The following is a 19,465-nucleotide window of genomic DNA, read 5'->3' as shown; positions in this document are numbered from 1 at the left end:
CCACTTCCATTGTATTAATGATCTTACAAATTCTGGCACAAAGAAGGAGAAAGGCCCTGAGAAGGAATAGGAAGACTGAAAAGCATTTAAACCAAGATTCTCTGTCTAATCAGGCTTTAGGCCAAACTGTCAAGATCATTCACAGCAAGGGGGTGGTTCAGGACTCCCCTCTGCACCATCCTCTATTCTACTGTTCATTTTTCAAAAGTCATCCAAAATTGGATAGCTTTTATCATGTGCACCTTTGTTACTCTATACAAGACTAACGCTGTGTGTCAAAAATAATTGTTTTATTCTTTAATTGAAACAGAAGCTGACCAGGTTCCACCTCCATGAAAAAAATATCACATTTAAAATTGGTTACATTAACAGCCTCCAGTAACACTCAAACAGCACACTATCAACAAAATAAAAACCAAGATGTTCCAAAGAAATATCCATGTTGTCCTCAAAATATTTGTTACACAGAATACAATCAATCAAGTTTACTGGTTATGACAATTCATAGAATTTCTGCAATGTTTTCTTGAGATGTGTACAGTTCACTGCTGCAGTGTATCAGATAGCACAGTGTGTCAGGTGCTATTTCTCCATAAAAAGGCCACTGGAATATCCATCCAATTGTGAATCAGGTTGCAAACTACTGCACAAACTCTCCCAAGAAAAGAAGTTTCCTGAAGATATCACAGCTCATCTTTATCCCAGTCATCCAGATCCACATCACTGAGATCAATATCATCTTCAACTGGAAGCTGTGAAAAAGGGAAGGTTTCAAGCACACATTTAGAAATGCTTAACACCAGGACATCACTAACTTTGAAAGATGCTTACTTCATCCTGAGAGTAAAGCTCCCTCCTGTCATCTCTTTCATGAAATCTCAAATGTATTAGCACAGGACAAGTGATCAGAGTTTAGACTAGAAGGTTGTTTTCTACCAATAAAAATGCTCCAGATAAAGGCAAATACAGATAAACTATGTAACAAAACTACTACCATATTCTATATTTTAATTCCATCTGAAGTAGATCAAAGGATTGTAGTAACTTTGTTTTTTACAGCAATGTTGAACCTTAAGAACATACTTAATCACTGTGTTATTTACTACACAGACTTTATCTTACAAACTTTGACATTAAGACTTTGACGGTAATATCAGCATTTTGCAGAATCAAAGTCTCCACAACATTCAGGTCTTGAATGCATACACTACCACCTCCTTTACTCAGCATAGGTAATAACACATTTCAGCCTCAAGGGATTCAACTTTCAGATTACATCCTAACAGCTAGGCAGGAGTACCTGTCCACAACATCAGATGATGAATCTGGTGTTTGGTCTGGTGGCAGGATTTAAATAATGGGAAACTGTCAACACAACTTGCCATGATCTTTAAAGAACAAGATTTTTCACACTGCCAGTTCTTAGTTAATCTATGCAGTCATTTCTGAACCTAGCAAATCATCAGCACTTTTAGAGATGGAGCACCTCTTACCTCACCATCTTTGCCATCCCAAGGTTCAACTGAATGAATTTTAGGGAAAGCTCCACCACCCACTGGTGCTGTAGAGCCACGACCAACAGATAGTTCCCTGAGAAAAAACAAGTTAAAGTTAAATTTAAGAAGTTTCTCCAGTCTCCATCCACCTGGAACAGCACCCACTTCACATAAAAGGAAGTAAACTTTGAGATGTCATCTCTTGAAGCAAATCTAAACTGTCCAGAAGCAAAAGCTTTTCTAATTGAGAAGCAGAAAGTGATAGAGCCCTTAAAGCAGCATTGCAGATTTACAACTAGATCCAAAGAGACAAACTATGTGAGCTACACTATTTTGTATTTCAGCAGTTGTCATGGTTTAACCCCAGCCAGCAACTAAGCACCACGCAGCCGCTCACTCACTCCCCCCCATCCAGCAGGATGGGGGAGAAAATTGGGAAAAAGTAAAACTTGTGGGTTGAGATAAGAACAGTTTAATAGAACAGAAAAGAAGAAACTAATAATGATAATGATAACACTAATAAAATGACAACAGTAGTAAGAAAAGGATTGGAATGTACAAATGATGCACAGGGCAATTACTCACCACCTGCTGACCGACACCCAGCTAGTCCCCGAGCAGCGATTCCCCGCCCCCCACTTCCCAGTTCCTATACTAGATGGGACGTCACATGGTATGGAATACACTGTTGGCCAGTTTGGGTCAGGTGCCCTGGCTGTGTCCTGTGCCAAGTTCTTGTGCCCGTCCAGCTTTCTCGCTGGCTGGGCATGAGAAGCTGAAAAATCCTTGACTTTAGTCTAAACACTACTTAGCAACAACTGAAGACATCAGTGTTATCAACATTCTTCACATACTGAACTCAAAACATAGCACTGTACCAGCTACTAGGAAGACAGTTAACTCTATCCCAGCTGAAACCAGGACAGCAGTGTAACAATCATGGATAAATACAGCCCCTTTAACAGTATGTTTACCACTTAAGACAACTCCAAAAGGAGTCTGTAATTCTAGTTTTGAAAGTCACCTGCAACTGTTAACTTGAAATTACTAGTGATTTTTTTAGTGGAGGCTAAGCCTCCACAGGTTACAATGGGTATGAGGTATTTGAGACACTCCATCTTGCACTTGCTAGTTAGGCTTGCTCAAAAAGCCTAACATTAAAATCCTGAAGAGCTAATCCCTTTGCATTCTTTCAGAAGCAAATAAGACTGCATCAGCATTCCTCATTAGATGGAGTCTAGAATTTTTATGCTTGTCTCAGTGCCGACTTCCTTACTTTTGGTCAACAGTGTTGAGACTGTCTATTAAATTACAAAAGCTGCACACAGCAAGCTGAGTTAACAGCCAGCTACATTGACTGTGCTTTTACTGCTTTCTTTAGGCAGTACAGCTGCACTGAAGTGTCAGGTAAGAGATTATTCTAGCAAGTATTGCTGTGTAGTAAGACAATACCAAACCAATTATCTAATGTAATATAAGCTGTTAAGTTGGCTGTTGTGTCCTGGAAGCACCATCCACCCTTACCAGGAAAGGCCTCACTAAGATGGATTTTGTAGACTAAGGGAATTTGCCATGTCTGAGAAAAGGCAAACATTTCTCTCACATGCATTAGTACAGACTGCCTGGTATTACTCTTCCTGCATCTGAATCCTAAATTTTAGCTGATGCTCTGAGAACACTCCCTTTTTGGCATAAAGAAGAAAGTCTGATCACTTACACAGGTAAGAGAATATAGCACTGTTTCCATTAACCCAGCAGGAACAGGGTTGAATTAACATGCTGCTTATGGCAAGGTGGCAAAAGAGACTGCTGTACTTTTGCAATTCTGACTGTCCTCTGACATTCTCCAAGCAAGGACATAGAAATAACACTGCTAATGTAAGCTCTCAAAGGCTCTTACATACCTTATGGCAGCTGGTGTTTTATCCAGAAGCAGAGTTCCCACTTCACTTTGACCATGCTTAAAGTAACAGTTTAACTGCACTGTTTCAGTGCTGCTGCCACCTTCTATGCTCCTGTCCATTTCCCTTCCCCATTCAATTCTTCTCAGCACTGGCTCTTGCCCAACTACGCAAGCGGCAGTTTCAGGGAACTTGAGCTGAGCAGAGAGCTATTGACTTTTTGGATGGATTGCTTCAGCTCTCCCGATTAGCTTACTGGATGCCAGGGGAATGGGGAAGGGGAAGACAGGAATAGATGAACAGCAACATACAGAACCTCAACAGCACCCGTTTAGATTCCCAAACTGGGAACTTCCCAATTACTAATCAGAGTGCACCACTTGAATTAATTAGTATTGATTACCAAGTCCCATTAATTTCTTGAGCTACCAGAGAACCAGAATTTCTCGATCAAAGCTCACTTCTGTTCTCAAAAGTTGTGCTAAAACTACCATTTAAGTCTAAATGATCAGCTACTTAATTCTGTCCACCACAAAAAGGTAGCGACTGCTTTAGTAGTTGCAATTCCCACTGAAATCATTCCCTTACTCCAGTGAATGCTCATCCTCTTAATTCTCTTAACTGTGCAAGTCTTGTCAGATCCAGGAGAGCCTGATTTTGGTCTGAACAGTCTCAGCCCCAGTTACAGAAACATTTAAGTCACTTAAAGATTTCATACCTGAGAAACTCATTAATCCCTTGCTCACTGAACGATCCTTTCAGAAGGGCAAATTTCATCTTCCGAGCATTAACAGCTGCCATTGCTGGATAACCAAAGCCTCCAATCCCCAGAGAGCTCTCAAGATCTGACTGAGCACCTGCTTCTGTCCACAGCCACCTTGAGGAAAAGATAAAATAGAAAATGAATAATTAGGATAGGCACTACAATCATTTTGAAGTTGCACATATCCTGCAACTCTGCAGAGTTCAGGCTGGGCTCTGAACTGCCCTTGACAGTGTCAACTGTTACTGAAGTCAGCAGGGACTAGAGGGTCCCAATCTTGAACCATGTAACAGAAGAAAGCCCTTCCTCAACAACACCTCTAGGCCAACTCCATGCTCACAGCCACTGAAAGCTGGATCAGAACAACAGCTGTGAAAGAGTCCAGGGAAAGAACTATGTTACCAATCTGAACGAATTACACTTCAGCCTATACTAAGTAAGGTTTAAAATGGCTCAAGTCACAGATCTAAACATGACAAAGTACCGCCCAAAGCACACTGTAGAGGATTTCTGGCCAAAGACTGAAAGACCACTATTTCACTCAGTATTAGTGCCTCACTGGTCAGGTCTCAGTTCCTCCAATGCTTAGTAAGTCCCCTGAAGGACCTCTGGAATCAGCCAATCTCAGCATTTTCCCCCAGGCTTTCATGCCATTTCACGCCCTTTTCACAGCAGTCAGTGTGTCAGAACAACTCTCACTTCCCAGAGAAGTCCCACAGATCCTAACCTCTATTTGAGAGGAGGAGAAAAGGCAAAACCTGCTGGCCTGCTTCTCTGAGAGCACGAAACTTGTTAATAAACTGCAATTTACTTTTTTTTTGTTAAGAATTCAGCAGTCATACCAGCGGACTTACCCACCAGCAAAAGACTCTAAAAGAAACTGGATAAATACTGCCCCAAAATATTTTAGTATTCAGAACAAGAGTAAAAGATGCTTAACCTGATCTCATTAATGCTTAGATATCACTTGTAAATGCAGGATTTGAGAGGTGGATGAAAAGAAAAAAAACAATCAGCAGTTTATTCTAAAGCCACAGCACCCCCTCCCGCAGTACAGTTAGAATACCAACATATACCATACTGAACAAGGAACAACTCTTACCTGCAGATGAATCACTCATACAAATTCCATCCTGTTATCTCTAAAAACACTCACATCTTTTCCAAGAGGACCAGTCTACAACGACACTTACCCCCACATTTTCTTTTTGTATTTTTCAGCCATTTTTAACATGACATCAAGGTAAGAATTCCTCCCTGAAGCTCCTGTTTGTTAGACAGAATTGGACAAGTTAAAAACTACAACTAAATGCTTCAAGTGACAAATTCATACAGAAGTCTGCTTGCTTGTATGTCTACCTGTGTCAAGAATATGAGGCAGGACAGAAATGATGCAGAGCTGATGAGCATCACAGGTACTCTTCAGAACATCTTCGTTAATTATCTAGAAGAAAGCCACAGAAAGTCAGTAAGAGTAAGACTTGGTTACCCAGCTGTGACCGCACTTCCCTCCAACAGCCTATCAACTCTATCCTACAAGGTAATAAGCACTGAAGCAACTTGACACAAAAAGCTTACAAGCCTCTCCTACTTCACTGGTCCCCCAACACAAGATTGATTACAAAGAGTTCACAAAATCTTCTGTTGAGACTTGCAGCAACAGGAAATAAGCAATACCAAATAAGGTTTACAGAGAGCACGGTAAGATACCACTTCTTGCTCCAAATCCCTGTCCTTGGACCAGGGCTGGAAACAGCACACTCATACGCCTATGCATATGCCTATAGGTTTCATTCATGGTGCTGCTAGCATAAGGAGAGCCAGCAGGGTGCAGCATTTGCTGAAGATGAGGACATTTCATCAACATTAACACAGCAATACCATTTTTGTGTGATCTACCTTAAAAAGGAATCAACCCATTTATCTACATCAGTGGTCTCCAAATTTTGATTGTGCACCCCTATCAGTAAAAAATTTTCTAAGCAAGCAGCCCTGATATATGTATTTTAATTATATACATGTACTACTGTACTAACGTATACATTATAAAGCATACAGAAAATAGACATTTTAAAAGGATAACAAGGATGAAATAAACATTTTAAAATATCTTTAAGTTTATTAATGGTACAAATTTTTTTTTTCCTGCACCCCAAGGGGTTGTCTTGCATGCACCCCACTTTGGGGACAACTGATCACCATTTCAAATCTACCAACATCAAGCTGAAACTAGAAGTCACCACATAGAGGGTGGAATTTTTTGGCCAACAAGCAAGATTAGTCATCATGCATCTCCTAATGGATGGCTTACAAATGACAAAACCCTGCCCTCTTGTAAAAAAAAAAAAAGGTGTGGCACAGAACCCAACATTTTGACTCTTCCTCAAGAGAGGATTCAGACACTCTGGCACCATTCTGTCAGTGCCTTCAATGTATCAATTCTGATAATCTTTCAGTCAACAACAAATTCACAGTAAAAAAATAACAGAAAGCTGAATGATCAGTCTTGCCATCCTTGACCTGCTGCAAAACAGTGTGCAAGCAGCATATTTAGGCTGTTTTTACAGTTGATACAGTCCTGTAAAAACTGCTGCAAAGGATATGAAGGAAAAGCACTTTGAAAAAAAATGATGTAGAGGTACCTCCAGGAGCTCAGGTGGTGGTGCATTATCAGAAAACAGATCCAGAGCACGAGCAATGATATCAGATCTAGTTCTCCCACCATCATAATCAACAGGGTCTTCTCCTTTCTGGAAGATTTTAATGGTGGGAAATCCACGAATCTGAAAGACAAGTTTAAGCCATCAGCTCAAATAAATCCAAATATTTATGGTGGAAGTTATCTGCTACTCTGATGTGTTCTAGATTAAGAGAAAGGGAAGAGAGAACATCTACATGAATCCAGTCTCACAGCAGGTTATAACTGAACCTGAACAATTTTCTAGCTTCCTACTTGTGCAACAATTCAAAACAAAGTTAACACACACTGAAATACTGTTTTAAGTTTTAGGCCTGATGAATCAGCAATGGTGTCACCTCAATTTAGACACACCAAGCACTGCAGGGTTAAGTGCCATGAGGACTATCTTAACTCTTTGTATTTATTAGACATTAGTTACCCATTTTATCTGTAGGGAAACAGCACTGTGGCTACATGGCAACAAGTGGATCTTAAGCTCCCTCTGCTACATTTCCAGTAAAACTTGTTCAGTGTTCATGCTGATTGCCAGCCACATACACTTAAAGGTAAACTAAGCAGCACACTAAGTTCCCTGTACTGTATTAAAAAATTCAAGAGTATCAGTTCACTCTGGGCACACATCATAGCTGATCTGGGCAGCTAATATTGTTGGATCCCTGACAACTGGCTCCAACATGTACAGGTACATGTGCAGGTTCTGAAGATGCTCAGCGAGCACAAACAGTCTGAAAGGAGAGATCTCTCACTTCAGATGATAAAGGTATACAAGATCTTACAGAAATGAACAGCCTTTTTCATCAGCATCATCCAGATTTATTCCTTTCTTCTCACTCCATTTACTTATATTGTTACTGACATTCAGGAATGAATTATTTGGGGAAAAATGGTATGTGTCACTTAACATTATTTTTAGCACAAAACACTTAAGAGGTACCAGATTAAGGAACAGTTCAGTAAGCATTAAAGGGAAATCTGACATGCTAAAGATGGAAAGGAAATTGTAACCACTGCAGAGACATTTACCCCGTATCGGCCTGCCAGCATCTGATTGACTGTTGCATCTACTGCAGCCAGCTTTACTTTTCCCTTTGTTTGTTCTTTCACCTCAGTGGCAGCAGCTGCCCATTCTGGTTCCAGGCTGAAAAACAAAGAGTACAAGTGCTCTAAGCTCTCTTAGAGCTAGCAAAAGTATACCACATTCCACCATTCCGTAGCATACTCCACTCAGGGAAAAAAATAAAGTCTCTGCAGAGAACGACAGCTAGGAGGGTTATTCCAAATGAGACTGAAGTCCTGCAACTGAAGAAATGAAAAGGTTAATAAAAGTTCTGGATCTTATTTCCACTGGTAACTGGGATTTTTACTGCTAAGGAGGAATGCAGCCAGAGCACCACCAGGGTGCCCTGAGCAGGAAAAGCCCACATGTTTTTGTTAAAACACCTTACAGAAAACCCCACTTCTGATATACCAGAGATGCAAGGTCTCTTTTAGGGGATTAAGGGTATCACACAAAACTAAGCAGTAATGGGAAATGAATTGTCAAAGAAAAACCTCATTTACTTTTTGCAGTGCCCACACCATGGGGCATAAAACTCCACCATCCACACATCATCACTGTTTATGACGTTCTTATCAAAGCTGTCATCGGTCAGCTCAATCACATCCTTCTTATCTCCACCTCCGCTCTCTCGGCTCTGTAAGAAACAAACAGACCCTCACATAAGATGTAACCAAAATTGGTTTCCCACACAAGCCCTCTTCTGTGTGTCATGTCGTACAAAATGGTCTTTATTTGAATGAGATACAAAAGAGGCAGTGTTAGGTCATACACCTTTCCCATTTTAGAACTGACAATACACACAGCCTACCCCCAGAGCACTTTCAAGAAACAGCAAGTGAACCCCCCCCCCCCCCAAAAGAAAGAGAAATCAAGTCAAACTGACTAACAAGATGCGAGAACACTTCCCCAGTTCCTCATGCTCTGACCTGTCCAAGAACAAAGTGCCAAGACCCCACCACCCCGCTGTGCCCTGGTTTCCAGGCAAAACAAACGTGCGAGTGCAATACACACTACAGGGTACAGTCCACCTAGGTCTTTTATCTGGCCAGCCTGAGGATGTTGGAGTATACTTGCTCCATGATTTAGAAACAGTAGGAGGAGCCAGAAGCTTTTCAATTTACCTTCAGGGAGAAATCCAGCAAGCCAACATCAGAAGAACACTACTAAATTAGAAAAAACTCGCCCATCTAGCTTAGACTAGGACTAGACAAATGGTACTTAAACCAGTTGGATAATGGGGCTCACAGAGACCTCAAAGTTCAAAGGGAGATGCACCTGGGGAAGAATAACCCCATGCACCAGTACACACTGGGGACTGACTAGCTGGAAAACAGCTTTTCAGAGAGGGATCTGGGGGTCCTGGTGGACAAGCTGAGCATAAGCCAGCACTGCACCCCTGTGGCAAAGGCACCTCACAGTCTCCTGAGCTGCACTAGGCCAGCAGGTCTGGGGAGGTGAACTTGCTCTCTGCTCAGCACTGTGTGAAACACCTGGAGTGCTGTGTCTAGTTCTGGGCTCCCCAGTATAAGAGGCATGCACACACTGGAGCAAGTCCAGCCAAGGGTAAAAGCTGATTCAGGGCTTTAAGCATCTGACATATGACAAGAGGTTGAGAAAGCTGGGATTGCTCAGCTGGAAAGAGAAGGCTCAGCATGGATCCTATCCAGGTATATAAATACCCAAATGGAAGGGAGTAAAGAAAACAAAGGCAGACTCTTTTCTGCAATGCCCAGTGTCACGATAAAAAGGGCTTAAGTTGAAATACAGGAATTTAGTTTAAACATAAGAGAAAACTTTTCTACTGTGAGGGTGGTCAAACACTGGAACGGGTTGCCCAAAGAGTGCCATCCATGTGGAGTCTCAGTCCTTGGAGATACTCACAACTTGATGGGACACAGCCCTGAGCAATCTGCTCTAGTTGATCTCGCACTAGGCAGGGGGGCTGGACTAGACAACCTCCAGAGGTCCCTTCCAACCTCACCTATTCTGTGAACTAAGTCAGGAGCACAAGCTCCGATCTCCTGTACAGTCTCCAGTTGAAAACAAACACACACATTCCCTCAAATACCTGTTTCCCAGAACTATATCCTCCACTTCTGCCACTAAGACGGTCTTTCACCAGGGACCGAAGAGCACTTAGAGCAGCATCGACAATAGCATCACTTGTCCTGCCACCTGCAATGCAGCAAAATGAGTGATTAAAGCATCAAAAGGCCAGTTTAAGGTAGGCCTCTGACTTAATTACAAACTTAATATTCCTTCACCCTGAGGATTTTTCAGGAAAAGCAGGACTGGGCTATGAGTGATATGGTAGTAGTGGTGGGACATCACTGACTTAAACACAAGCAGCAGGATTGGCTTCACTCCACTTTTCAACTACTCCCTTTATCTGATGCAGAGGAGTGACTCTGGCAAGCTCCGAGTAAACAGGAAGAAAGGAATAATTCTTTGGATCTGCCTATCAACCTCCACCAACTACAAACTGCAGGTGGGACTGTTAGCGCATGCTACGACACGCACCATTTGGTCAAACAAGTCCCACCCATGTGCCTCTCAGTTACTATAAGCACTAGACAGGAAGGAAACACCACACAAGACAGCATTAACAGCTACCATAATTACTGTATTCAGGGAAGTTTTTAGGCATGCAACACGTGAAAGAGCACCACATTTACCCTGATAATCCTCTGCTTTGTTTTTGTTGGCTCCAAATATCTTGATAGTCGGAAACCCTCTGACTCCATACTGTCCACCCAAGGACTGATGTTTATCTGCATCTACTGCACCTACTTTCACTACACCCTGTGGAAATAAAACCCAAAAACTAAGACAAGACTTCTACAGTGATTTAACACATTGTATACTCTGTGCGTGCTGGAGAGAAAAAGAGTTATTACGAGGGTAAGAAAACAGTCACCATAAGAGGCGTTATCCCCCCAAAAGCATTAAACTACAAAACACCATATATGTCCCTTTCTTTCTTCATCCTGACAAAAAAAACTTTAAATTTTTTAGGTTTTTTTTTAGCTGGGTTTTGTTTGGTTGGTTTGGGGTTTTTTGTTTTTCTGTTTTTATTATTTTTAAGGGAAATATATTTCACATAGGCAAGAGTTTAGCAAATCACTACATGACCAAGTTTTCTGCAGTTAAAGAAATACTCATCACCAACAGCTTACAAAGCTGTTTTCAGCTATTCGGTTCATACTGTTCAGAGGCAGGTGACAGAACAGCGAGGAAGAAAAGAGAAACATGCTATTTTGGGGGATGGCTGGGTTCTAATGTCCTCTGGTGCTGTTAAAAGCAGCCCTGAAAAACAGTAACAGAAATTCACAGGGACAGAACTGACTTGCTTCCTGTACAATTCAATGGCTTCTTTTAAAAAAGAAAAAACCACAAAAATCCTGACTTTAAGTGCCTCTGACTGGTCACTTCTCTGACTGGACAAGTACAATTAAAGTGACATATGGTTTTGGGGACCAAACCCCACCTCCATGTTCCCAAGCCAGATGACAAACAGCCAAATTCTCCTCAATCCACTGCCACAAGCACATTTCAAAGGTTAAACTTACTTTTAATGCTGTTGCTGCTTTCTTCCACTCAGGGGTTAGTCTTTGACAATGACCACACCTTTAAAAAAACAAAACAAAACCAACAGTAATTGTCATTCAGATCTGACAACTATTTCCGAAATAGAGTGGTCTTGTTGGGTTTGCAATTACAGAACAGTCACTCACAGCAAATTGTGGGAGACTTAAGATCTACTCATGAGGAGGGGAAGAGGCTATGCCACAACATCACATCATCACTCAGACTTCTGAAGAGAAACCTCCATGTGTATTACATAAGTGCATACACACACACACACGCACAAAAAAAGCTAACTGGCTTTCCTAACAGAGGCAAATGTGCACACCAAAATCCAGATATGCATGCTAGTCTGCTTGTTGCAAGCTAAAATGGACCTGTGATAAGGCCTGAAAAAAATTATTCTAGAGGTAACTTCTTAACTAGCAAGAATTTGTGGCACGTTTCCTGGAGGTGTCTGGGGGAAAAGACCAACAGCTGACCGGCAACTAGCATATAATCACAGCATCAAAGTCTGTAGAGAAAGAGGAGCTGCTCATTTACTTATTCCAGTTCTACACTATTACCACTGTTTAACAGAGCTTTCTGTTGCCTGTAAAACTGCAACAAACACTAGAAGCAGCACAGCAAGCTTTCCCCTAAACCTCTCAGTCCAGAGTCAGGCTGTTGCAATCAATGAAAGGCTCCTTTCTACAGAACATGGAGCTTTGGATGGCAATAGCACAGAGGATTTGTGCAAAGATGGAATATACATCACCAGAATTTATGTGGAAGAGATTCCACACACTGGACATGAGCAGGATGGGAGATAGAGGTGCTAAATTAAGATGCACAAAGCCAGTATTTTTCAATGGAAATGGGAAATTCCAAGTGTGAATTCAGATCTGTGCTTTCACATGAGAATTAGGTTCAGAAAGAGAGAAGCGAGCAGCCTTCTCACTTACTTATTGATCCACTAACCACTCTGATCAGTCATTTTTAATACTAATTTCAGTAGAGAAATTGAAGTAGTAAAATGGCATACAAGCTTTTGTTATTAGATCCTACTTGCCAACTTGAAACCAATTCCTGCCTTTTTCCACTCTTGACGATATTTAAAATAGGAATCCCAACTACAGCTATTTGGCTAGTCACAAGGCCATCAAACTGATAACTGTACCGCCAACAACTGAATGAAACCCTGGACTGATCAGCAGCAGATTCCTATGCTGCTCCTCCATGCTAAGAGCAAATAAGTACACAGCTGTAATTCTTACCATGGGGCGTAGAACTCCACGAGCCACAGGGTCTCACTCTGAATGACCTCCTTGTTGAAGTTAGTTGGTGTTAGCTCTATCACATCATCACTGGCTGAATATAAACAGTTAACTGCCAGGAATAACGTACAGCTCACTGTGCCTAGAACAAAAAAGCAAAGCAGTCAGCATTCCTGCAGAACATTTATGATTCTCCTGTTGCCATGGCTAAATCACCTCCCCACTGCCTGCAAATCAGCAGCAGGGGGAGGAAATCAGGGAAAGGGATTCCAGTTTGGCTGGAAAAAAGGAATTTAAGGCAAGATATACGCTTTCCCTCCTCACTTAAATCCTGATTCCACAGGATCATGTAATATATTCTCTGTGCCTAAAGCTAACTGGAATTATGCCACCCCTGCTATGGCCCTCCAGACAGTCTTTTGTCAAAGCTGCTACCCTAAATACTACTGGTACAAAACCAGCAGAACTTCCACAGGTATCCCCATGATAAGCTATGTTTTCTTTCAGTTCTTTCTCACAGAAACTCCTAAACCAACTGTCCACACCTCTTGCACAGCAGGCACTCAAACATATCTTTTATAGGATCACATAATGCAGGACTGTCCCAACTAGTCTTAGTACAGTTACGGTGATTTTAGGACCAGCACTTGATGCACTGGTAGTGTAAGGAGCTCCTTCATTCTTGGTCATAAGGATCTTGGTCTACCAGTAATTCATCTCTCTAGCAACAGACTGGAGAACAACAGCTAAATCTCTCTGGTTCACAACTCCAGCACTCTTAGAATGCTAAAAAAAAAGTTATCATTAAAATGTACAAGGAAATTGCTTTCTCTTAAGAAGACTTCATACTTCTGGTCACTTCGGGATCTTATTATTGCTTGCAACTTTCCACATAAAACCTCGTAATCCTTCCTTCTACCTAGTCAGAGAGCTTGAGAGATGACTTGATGAAAGATGACAAGCATCTCTGTAACAAAATTCACATAGCAAAAGACTTTTCCTAATCCACCAAAGACTGGAGGAAGTAAGAGCTCAGACACTGCAGTTAGAACTAGGCAAAAAACAATTAGCTTTGCTGCAAGCGGTTAATAACTTGCATGGTAAGCTGCACATTCTCTCTCAAGACTGAATATGAGAGGAAGATACAGTTCAGTAATGCAGAAACCCTACAGTACATGGTACACAGACTGCACAGCATCACCTACACTTTATCAGTCCTGCTCAAAAAAAGCCAGTTTCATTACACCTATTCTGCAGGTGAGAGAAGCTGACAAATAACATCTTCCAGGTTACTCTGCCAGAGGTCAGGACTGAATTGCCACACTGCAACCCAGTGCCCTATCCACTGCACCACTCCCCCTCCTAATGGCTTCTTCTAGCCCTAGGACCCAAGCCTTTTCTTTTGGCGTGATCTCAGTTGGTTTCCACCACCAGATTCACACATTAGATTGGCTCTCTCCCTTCAGTATGCCCCACACAAACAGCACTGATCAACAGACTTCCAAGGCGATCTGTGGCTGTCACAGCATGTTACAGTGACCTACAGTAGCAGCTGCCACTGGGGTAGAGTAAGAAAACAAGGATGGAAAAAACTACTTGAACATTACAGTCATTCTCAAGAGAGAAACCCTTTTATAGATGGAAAGAGAGCATTAAATCGAAATCAGCATATTGTGGCATCACCTAAAGAGATCTCTGGCAGAATACATTCAGAAGCTGAACAGAGTTCACTCAGCCATTTCTGTCTCTTCAAATAGAGAAGTTCTAGCTTATGCAAAAACACCTGCTAAAGAGAACTCATGAAAGAAAGCACATGGTGAAATTCACCTAGTCACGTATCACTGCATTTCTGTTTAAGCTATAACTCATGAACTGGTAGTATAACTTTCCTTTCTATAGTGAAATTTTCAAGATTTAATTCATCTTTAGCAAATAAACCGCTCATTTTCCTACAAGCATCTAAGCCAGGAAAACGCAAATCTGTTCTTGACATTAAAGCAAAAAAACCAACCTCAGATAATCTGGTTTTGAAAGTTGTTTTCTAAGGTAAGCAAATTAGATAGACAGGAGCACGGTTAAACCAACTAAGGCATCTACATGCTGGTATTGCTAGTCCTCATCAAAAAGCCAAATTGTAACTCTGAAGATTTGTTAAAAAAACCTTTTGCTACTGGATGATGATTCTGTGAACTTCCTCCTTAAATACCCACCCCCTTCTGCAGCAGAACTCGGTGTGCTGAAGTTCACCCGTCCCTGCACATCTGTGCTCGGTGAGCGAGAGCCTTCCCCGTTCGGCCCCGTGCAGTGTTAGCTGCACCCTCGGTATTTCTATAAAGGGGTCCGCGGGGGACTACTTAACAGGGTTACCGATTTATTCGGCACAGAAGACCCAGCAGCAGGGGGAGGGGAAGAGGAAGTGCAATTCCCCACGGACTCCTCCCTTTGTCTTCAGTCATTACTTTCCGACTGCCCTTACAGCACTAGATCCCAGTTCAGGGCAGCCGGGCAAGTAAAACATCACAATTTACTGGAAATCAAAGCGGTTCGGATTTTTTTTTTTTTTAATTAGTGTGAGAGATAAGCACCATTTTCTTTTTTGTTGTTGTTGTTGCTGGGATCTTTAGGCCGCACGCCAGTTACCCACCGAGTAACCGGGGGCGGGGCGGCGCGGCATGTCCCCCCCGCCCCGGGGGGCACAGCGGCTCGGACCGGCAACGGCCCAAAGGCGGCTGCAGGCGCTGCCCCCCACTCCACGAGCCACCCGCCGGCCACCCCGGAGCGCGGCCCGCACGGCCTAGAGCCCTCGCCCCATCCCCGAGCGGGAGACGGGCGCACGGCGGCTCCCAGCCCCTCCCCAGCGGCCGGACGGCCGCCCGCTCCCTCAGCCCTCCGCCTAGCTCCCTCCCGCCGCGACGGGCCGGGCCCACACCGGACAGCCGGGACGAAGGAAGCCGTGGCCGGCCGGCCGGCCAGCCGCCCCCTCACGCCGCCCGGACAGCCGCCGCGCCGCGCCCCCCCGCGGTCCCCTCGGCTCCTACCCCACCAGAGACGGCCCGCAGCGCGCACCCCCATGGCTGCCCCCCGCTCCCTCGGCCGCCGCTACTAGAGCCTGCCCGCCCCGCCCCCCGGCTCACGCGCCGCGCGTTCCGCGCCGTGGCCGCCGCCCATTGGCGGCGCCGGCGCTCGCGCACTGGCATAGCCAATGGGGAGAGGTCGCGTCAGTCGCTGCTGGGCGCGGGTGGCCGAAGGAGGCTCTGAGGGGAGGGGGAGGGGGAGGGGGAGGGGGAGGGGGAGGGGGGCCTGGCCTGGCCTGGCCTGGCGGGCCGGGGATGGGGATGGGGATGGAGCGGGAGCGGGAGCGGGGATGGAGCGGGAGCGGGAGCGGGAGCGGTGTCCTGGGGTTGGCCGGGAGCTGCAGAGGGCAGGAGGGTGGCAGAGGTGTGCGTGGTGAGCGCTGCCAGCAGGCTGCCCCTGGCAAAGCGCTCTCAGCCTGCTTCTAGCAGCTTCCCAGGGTCCTGCCGCAGCCAGAGCGCCCTCAGCCGCTCCCCGCCTCGCAGCCCTGGTGGCTGTCTGGGTCTGGGCTGAAACCCGCGCAGGCCTTCAAGGAGAAGGAAGGCAGGCCAGTGGTTTGTCCTGTTTGGTGCCCGAGCTTCTTTTGTACCGCCTCTCAGTGCAAACGTAAGTCTCAAGGACTTGACAGTCCGAATGGTGTCACTGTGAAAACCAAGGCAGGCATCTAGATTTGAAAAAAAAATTGTTTGCAAGTCACAAGCTTCCATGTAAAAGTAGAAATTAGCCTAGCTGCATCTTCTGTAGCCAAGGAAATAAAAGTAGGGAGAGATGGCAGCTGGTGCATGGTGGTACGAGTGCTGTTAAAACCTAGATAACCTGCTTGCATCCAACAGAGACTTGGAAAGTTTGGGTCCAGCAGCACAATGTATATATGGCTATTTTGTATGAAAAATCAGCATCCAAGTTCAAAAGCTTCAGCAATAACGGATTAAAAAAGCTGGTTGTTGTGTGTCCCCCCCCCCCGCCCCCCATGACTACACATTGCAGGAGAGTACTAGAGCTTGGGGCTATGTTGTTGGTGGGCATAGATGCAGACAAAAGGTTTTTGCAGAGCTAGGATTCAGCCGTTAAGTGAGCTGTGAATTTTTTAGTGTAGTGGTAGTAGCTGGACTTAATGTACCGTTGAAATAGAATTTTTCAGCAGTTGGATCTTAAGTGGTCTAAATTTTACCCCCATCCATACGCCCATTGCTTCATGCTCACAAGTAGTGCTTTTCAGTACAATTAAGTCCTGCTTTTTGAGAGTACAAAATTGTTAGCATGGTAGTGAGAACAGGCAGCCATTTTCACCTTCAAGATGTTTCAGATATGGAGGAACAGGGATGCATGAAATAAAAGTTTTAACCAGAATGGCTATAAAATACTGACATCTTGGCATCTCCATCCATAAAAGGACAGCCTTCTGAGCAGGCAGGTTCAAGTTTGTGGCGATTCCTAGATCTTAAGATGAAACATACCTCACCTATTATTTTACTGACTCCTAAAGCAAACAGGAGCTGCTCTGCAGACTGTCTTTCCCAAGGAAATGAGTATTTCTCTTAAGTTTCACCAGTATGATGAAAAAAATAAACATGACACCTTGGGGCGCTATTGAGCAGTTAGCATGACATTGGCTCCAGGTAAAATCCTCAAAACCAGAAATAATTAAAGGATAGTTTTATGGCATGTAAATTGGCAGAGAAAATTGATAATTTGGGGCGGGTGGCTAATAGAAGGAACTGGGTAGAGGTAGTGTATTTTATTTTGCGTTAGTGTCATGCAACAGTAAGTTGAATGGCTGTGTTTAACTTTTCTATAGCACCAAGAAACCTGTGTTAAAGTACCTATTGCTGAATAAGAAGCTTTTAACACAGATCTTTACTGACTTGGTAAATTCCTAGTGAGTTACTGCAGGAAACAATTCTATACCAGGAGCAAGTCAACATTTTTGTGTGTGTTCTGGAAATACACCTAAGATACTGCTGATAAAACCTGCACCAAGACAAATATTAGTACAGTGATAAATAACAATGAAAATAGGGCAATGATACAGGGTATTTGATAAATGAGCTGCCTTCAGACAAAACGCTTTAAGGGTTTTAATGAGTTCGCATGAGGTTTTACTATCTCAGTGAAGAAGGTACTTGAATGGAGTCTCTGAAAGAGATTTAGATGCTGTTTCTCCATTGCAGCATGAACTTCTGTGATATTTCTGGCAAAAAACCTCATGTGATTCATGGCTACGTGAAAAGGGGAAGAATGGAAAGATACTTTGTCTGCAGATGTTAATGAGACAAGTTATTGAGTCTATATTTAAAAATGTATAGGTAATTGTAGGGACAGGATTAGAAGGGACTTTGCAGATTTCTGAGGTCAGCACACCGATGCAGCAGAAACCGTTCCATGTATGAGTCTGTGAGACCTTATGGATGCGTGCTGGGGAGCCGGCTGATACAAAACCTGAGATCAGTTACCAGAGAAAGGAAATACAGTGTTTGAAGAACACTTGTACAGAAAAGACAAGGAGAGGTTTAATGTTATAAATGTAAGGAATATTCTGGTATTGCAGGGATCTTGCCTGGTTCCTGCCCTGCAGATGAGTAGGAGGAGTATAACGCACAGGGATTCTGGTTTTACAAGTTCTGGGTACTTTCTGACTCCAAAACTGAGACATGGTTGAGTGTTCCTGGAATGCAGTTCACAGTAAAGCAAGCTTTGCCTGAAGTAGCGTTTATCATTTGTGTTATTAACATGCATTTAATCTTAGTGGCCTGCAATTACCAGAAGACAGTGGACAGAAGCTTTTACTGGAGACAGAAAAAACAGGGGAAGCCTTAGAGCTAGTAAAAAGAGGTGGGGATAAGGATTGCTCCCTGGAACAACTGGCTTTGTTTCTAGCAGAGGGGAGCCAGCTGCTGCACAGCCTCAGAAGGAGCAATGGATGGAGTTTAAGACAAGCTATTCTCTGCTTAATGAGGCTTATTACCTGTTTAGGATGAGACTGAGGTGAAGGTTTGGAAGCTCTAAAAAGGCCTTTTGCTGGCTGATTTGATACACATGATGAGAACTGGCCATGTTTAAAGAAGGAGGGGAAGACTTGGAGGCAGCAAAAATTTTGAGGGGCCTTCACTAACTGGCAGGTATAGCCCTACAGATATTCCAGGCTCCAGCATCTGCTGTTCAGAGATGCAACAGACATTGTCAGCTTTGGAGCCCATTTGCCTTGATCAGGGTGAGGCCATCACATGGAGTGAACTCAGTTATCAGGCTTCAGTATTATCCTAAACCAGATATGATTGGTTTAGCCTGATCCCCACCACAGCTGGAATCAGCCACCTTTCCTCTTCTGTTATTTAAATGGAGCTTTCACCTGTTCAGATCCAGGCCTTTTTCTCCCATCTTTACTGTCATGGTCAATCAGGTCCCCAGCAGGACCCGTCATTTCCCTTTTTGGTATCATAACTTACTTGGGATTAGCCTGTTACACAGCCATTTTATAATCACTTCTGGACTCTAAAAATGGCATTGAAAAAACAGTAGTTTGAGATGCACCTAGTCTTACCTGATTGTGTATCCACATCACATGGTATACCAATACGAGCTTTATTCTTTTTGCGTAACAGCAGAAGGCATCGTGTTTTCCAGTGCCAGA

General features: G+C 43.6%; 1 protein-coding gene across 1 annotated transcript; it reads right to left on the bottom strand.

Annotated features, from left to right (window-relative positions):
• Positions 1-275: 275 nt before the first annotated feature.
• Positions 276-15,901, bottom strand: PDIA6 (protein disulfide isomerase family A member 6). Its single transcript, XM_069805802.1, has 13 exons — positions 15,801-15,901; positions 12,763-12,904; positions 11,491-11,548; positions 10,597-10,723; positions 9,990-10,096; positions 8,422-8,555; positions 7,885-7,999; positions 6,803-6,943; positions 5,520-5,604; positions 5,354-5,426; positions 4,116-4,274; positions 1,494-1,590; positions 276-752 (listed from the first exon to the last, which is right to left on the bottom strand). The coding sequence occupies exons 1-13, from the start codon at positions 15,832-15,834 to the stop codon at positions 684-686; spliced, it is 1,341 nt and encodes a 446-aa protein (XP_069661903.1). The 5' UTR covers positions 15,835-15,901; the 3' UTR covers positions 276-683.
• Between the last annotated feature and the right edge of the window lie 3,564 nt (positions 15,902-19,465).

This window comes from Haliaeetus albicilla, chromosome 18 (genome assembly GCF_947461875.1).
Source record: "Haliaeetus albicilla chromosome 18, bHalAlb1.1, whole genome shotgun sequence".
In the NCBI taxonomy this organism is placed as follows: domain Eukaryota; kingdom Metazoa; phylum Chordata; class Aves; order Accipitriformes; family Accipitridae; genus Haliaeetus; species Haliaeetus albicilla.
Note: the sequence above shows the minus strand (reverse complement) of the source record. Positions and strands in the feature narration are given on the sequence as shown.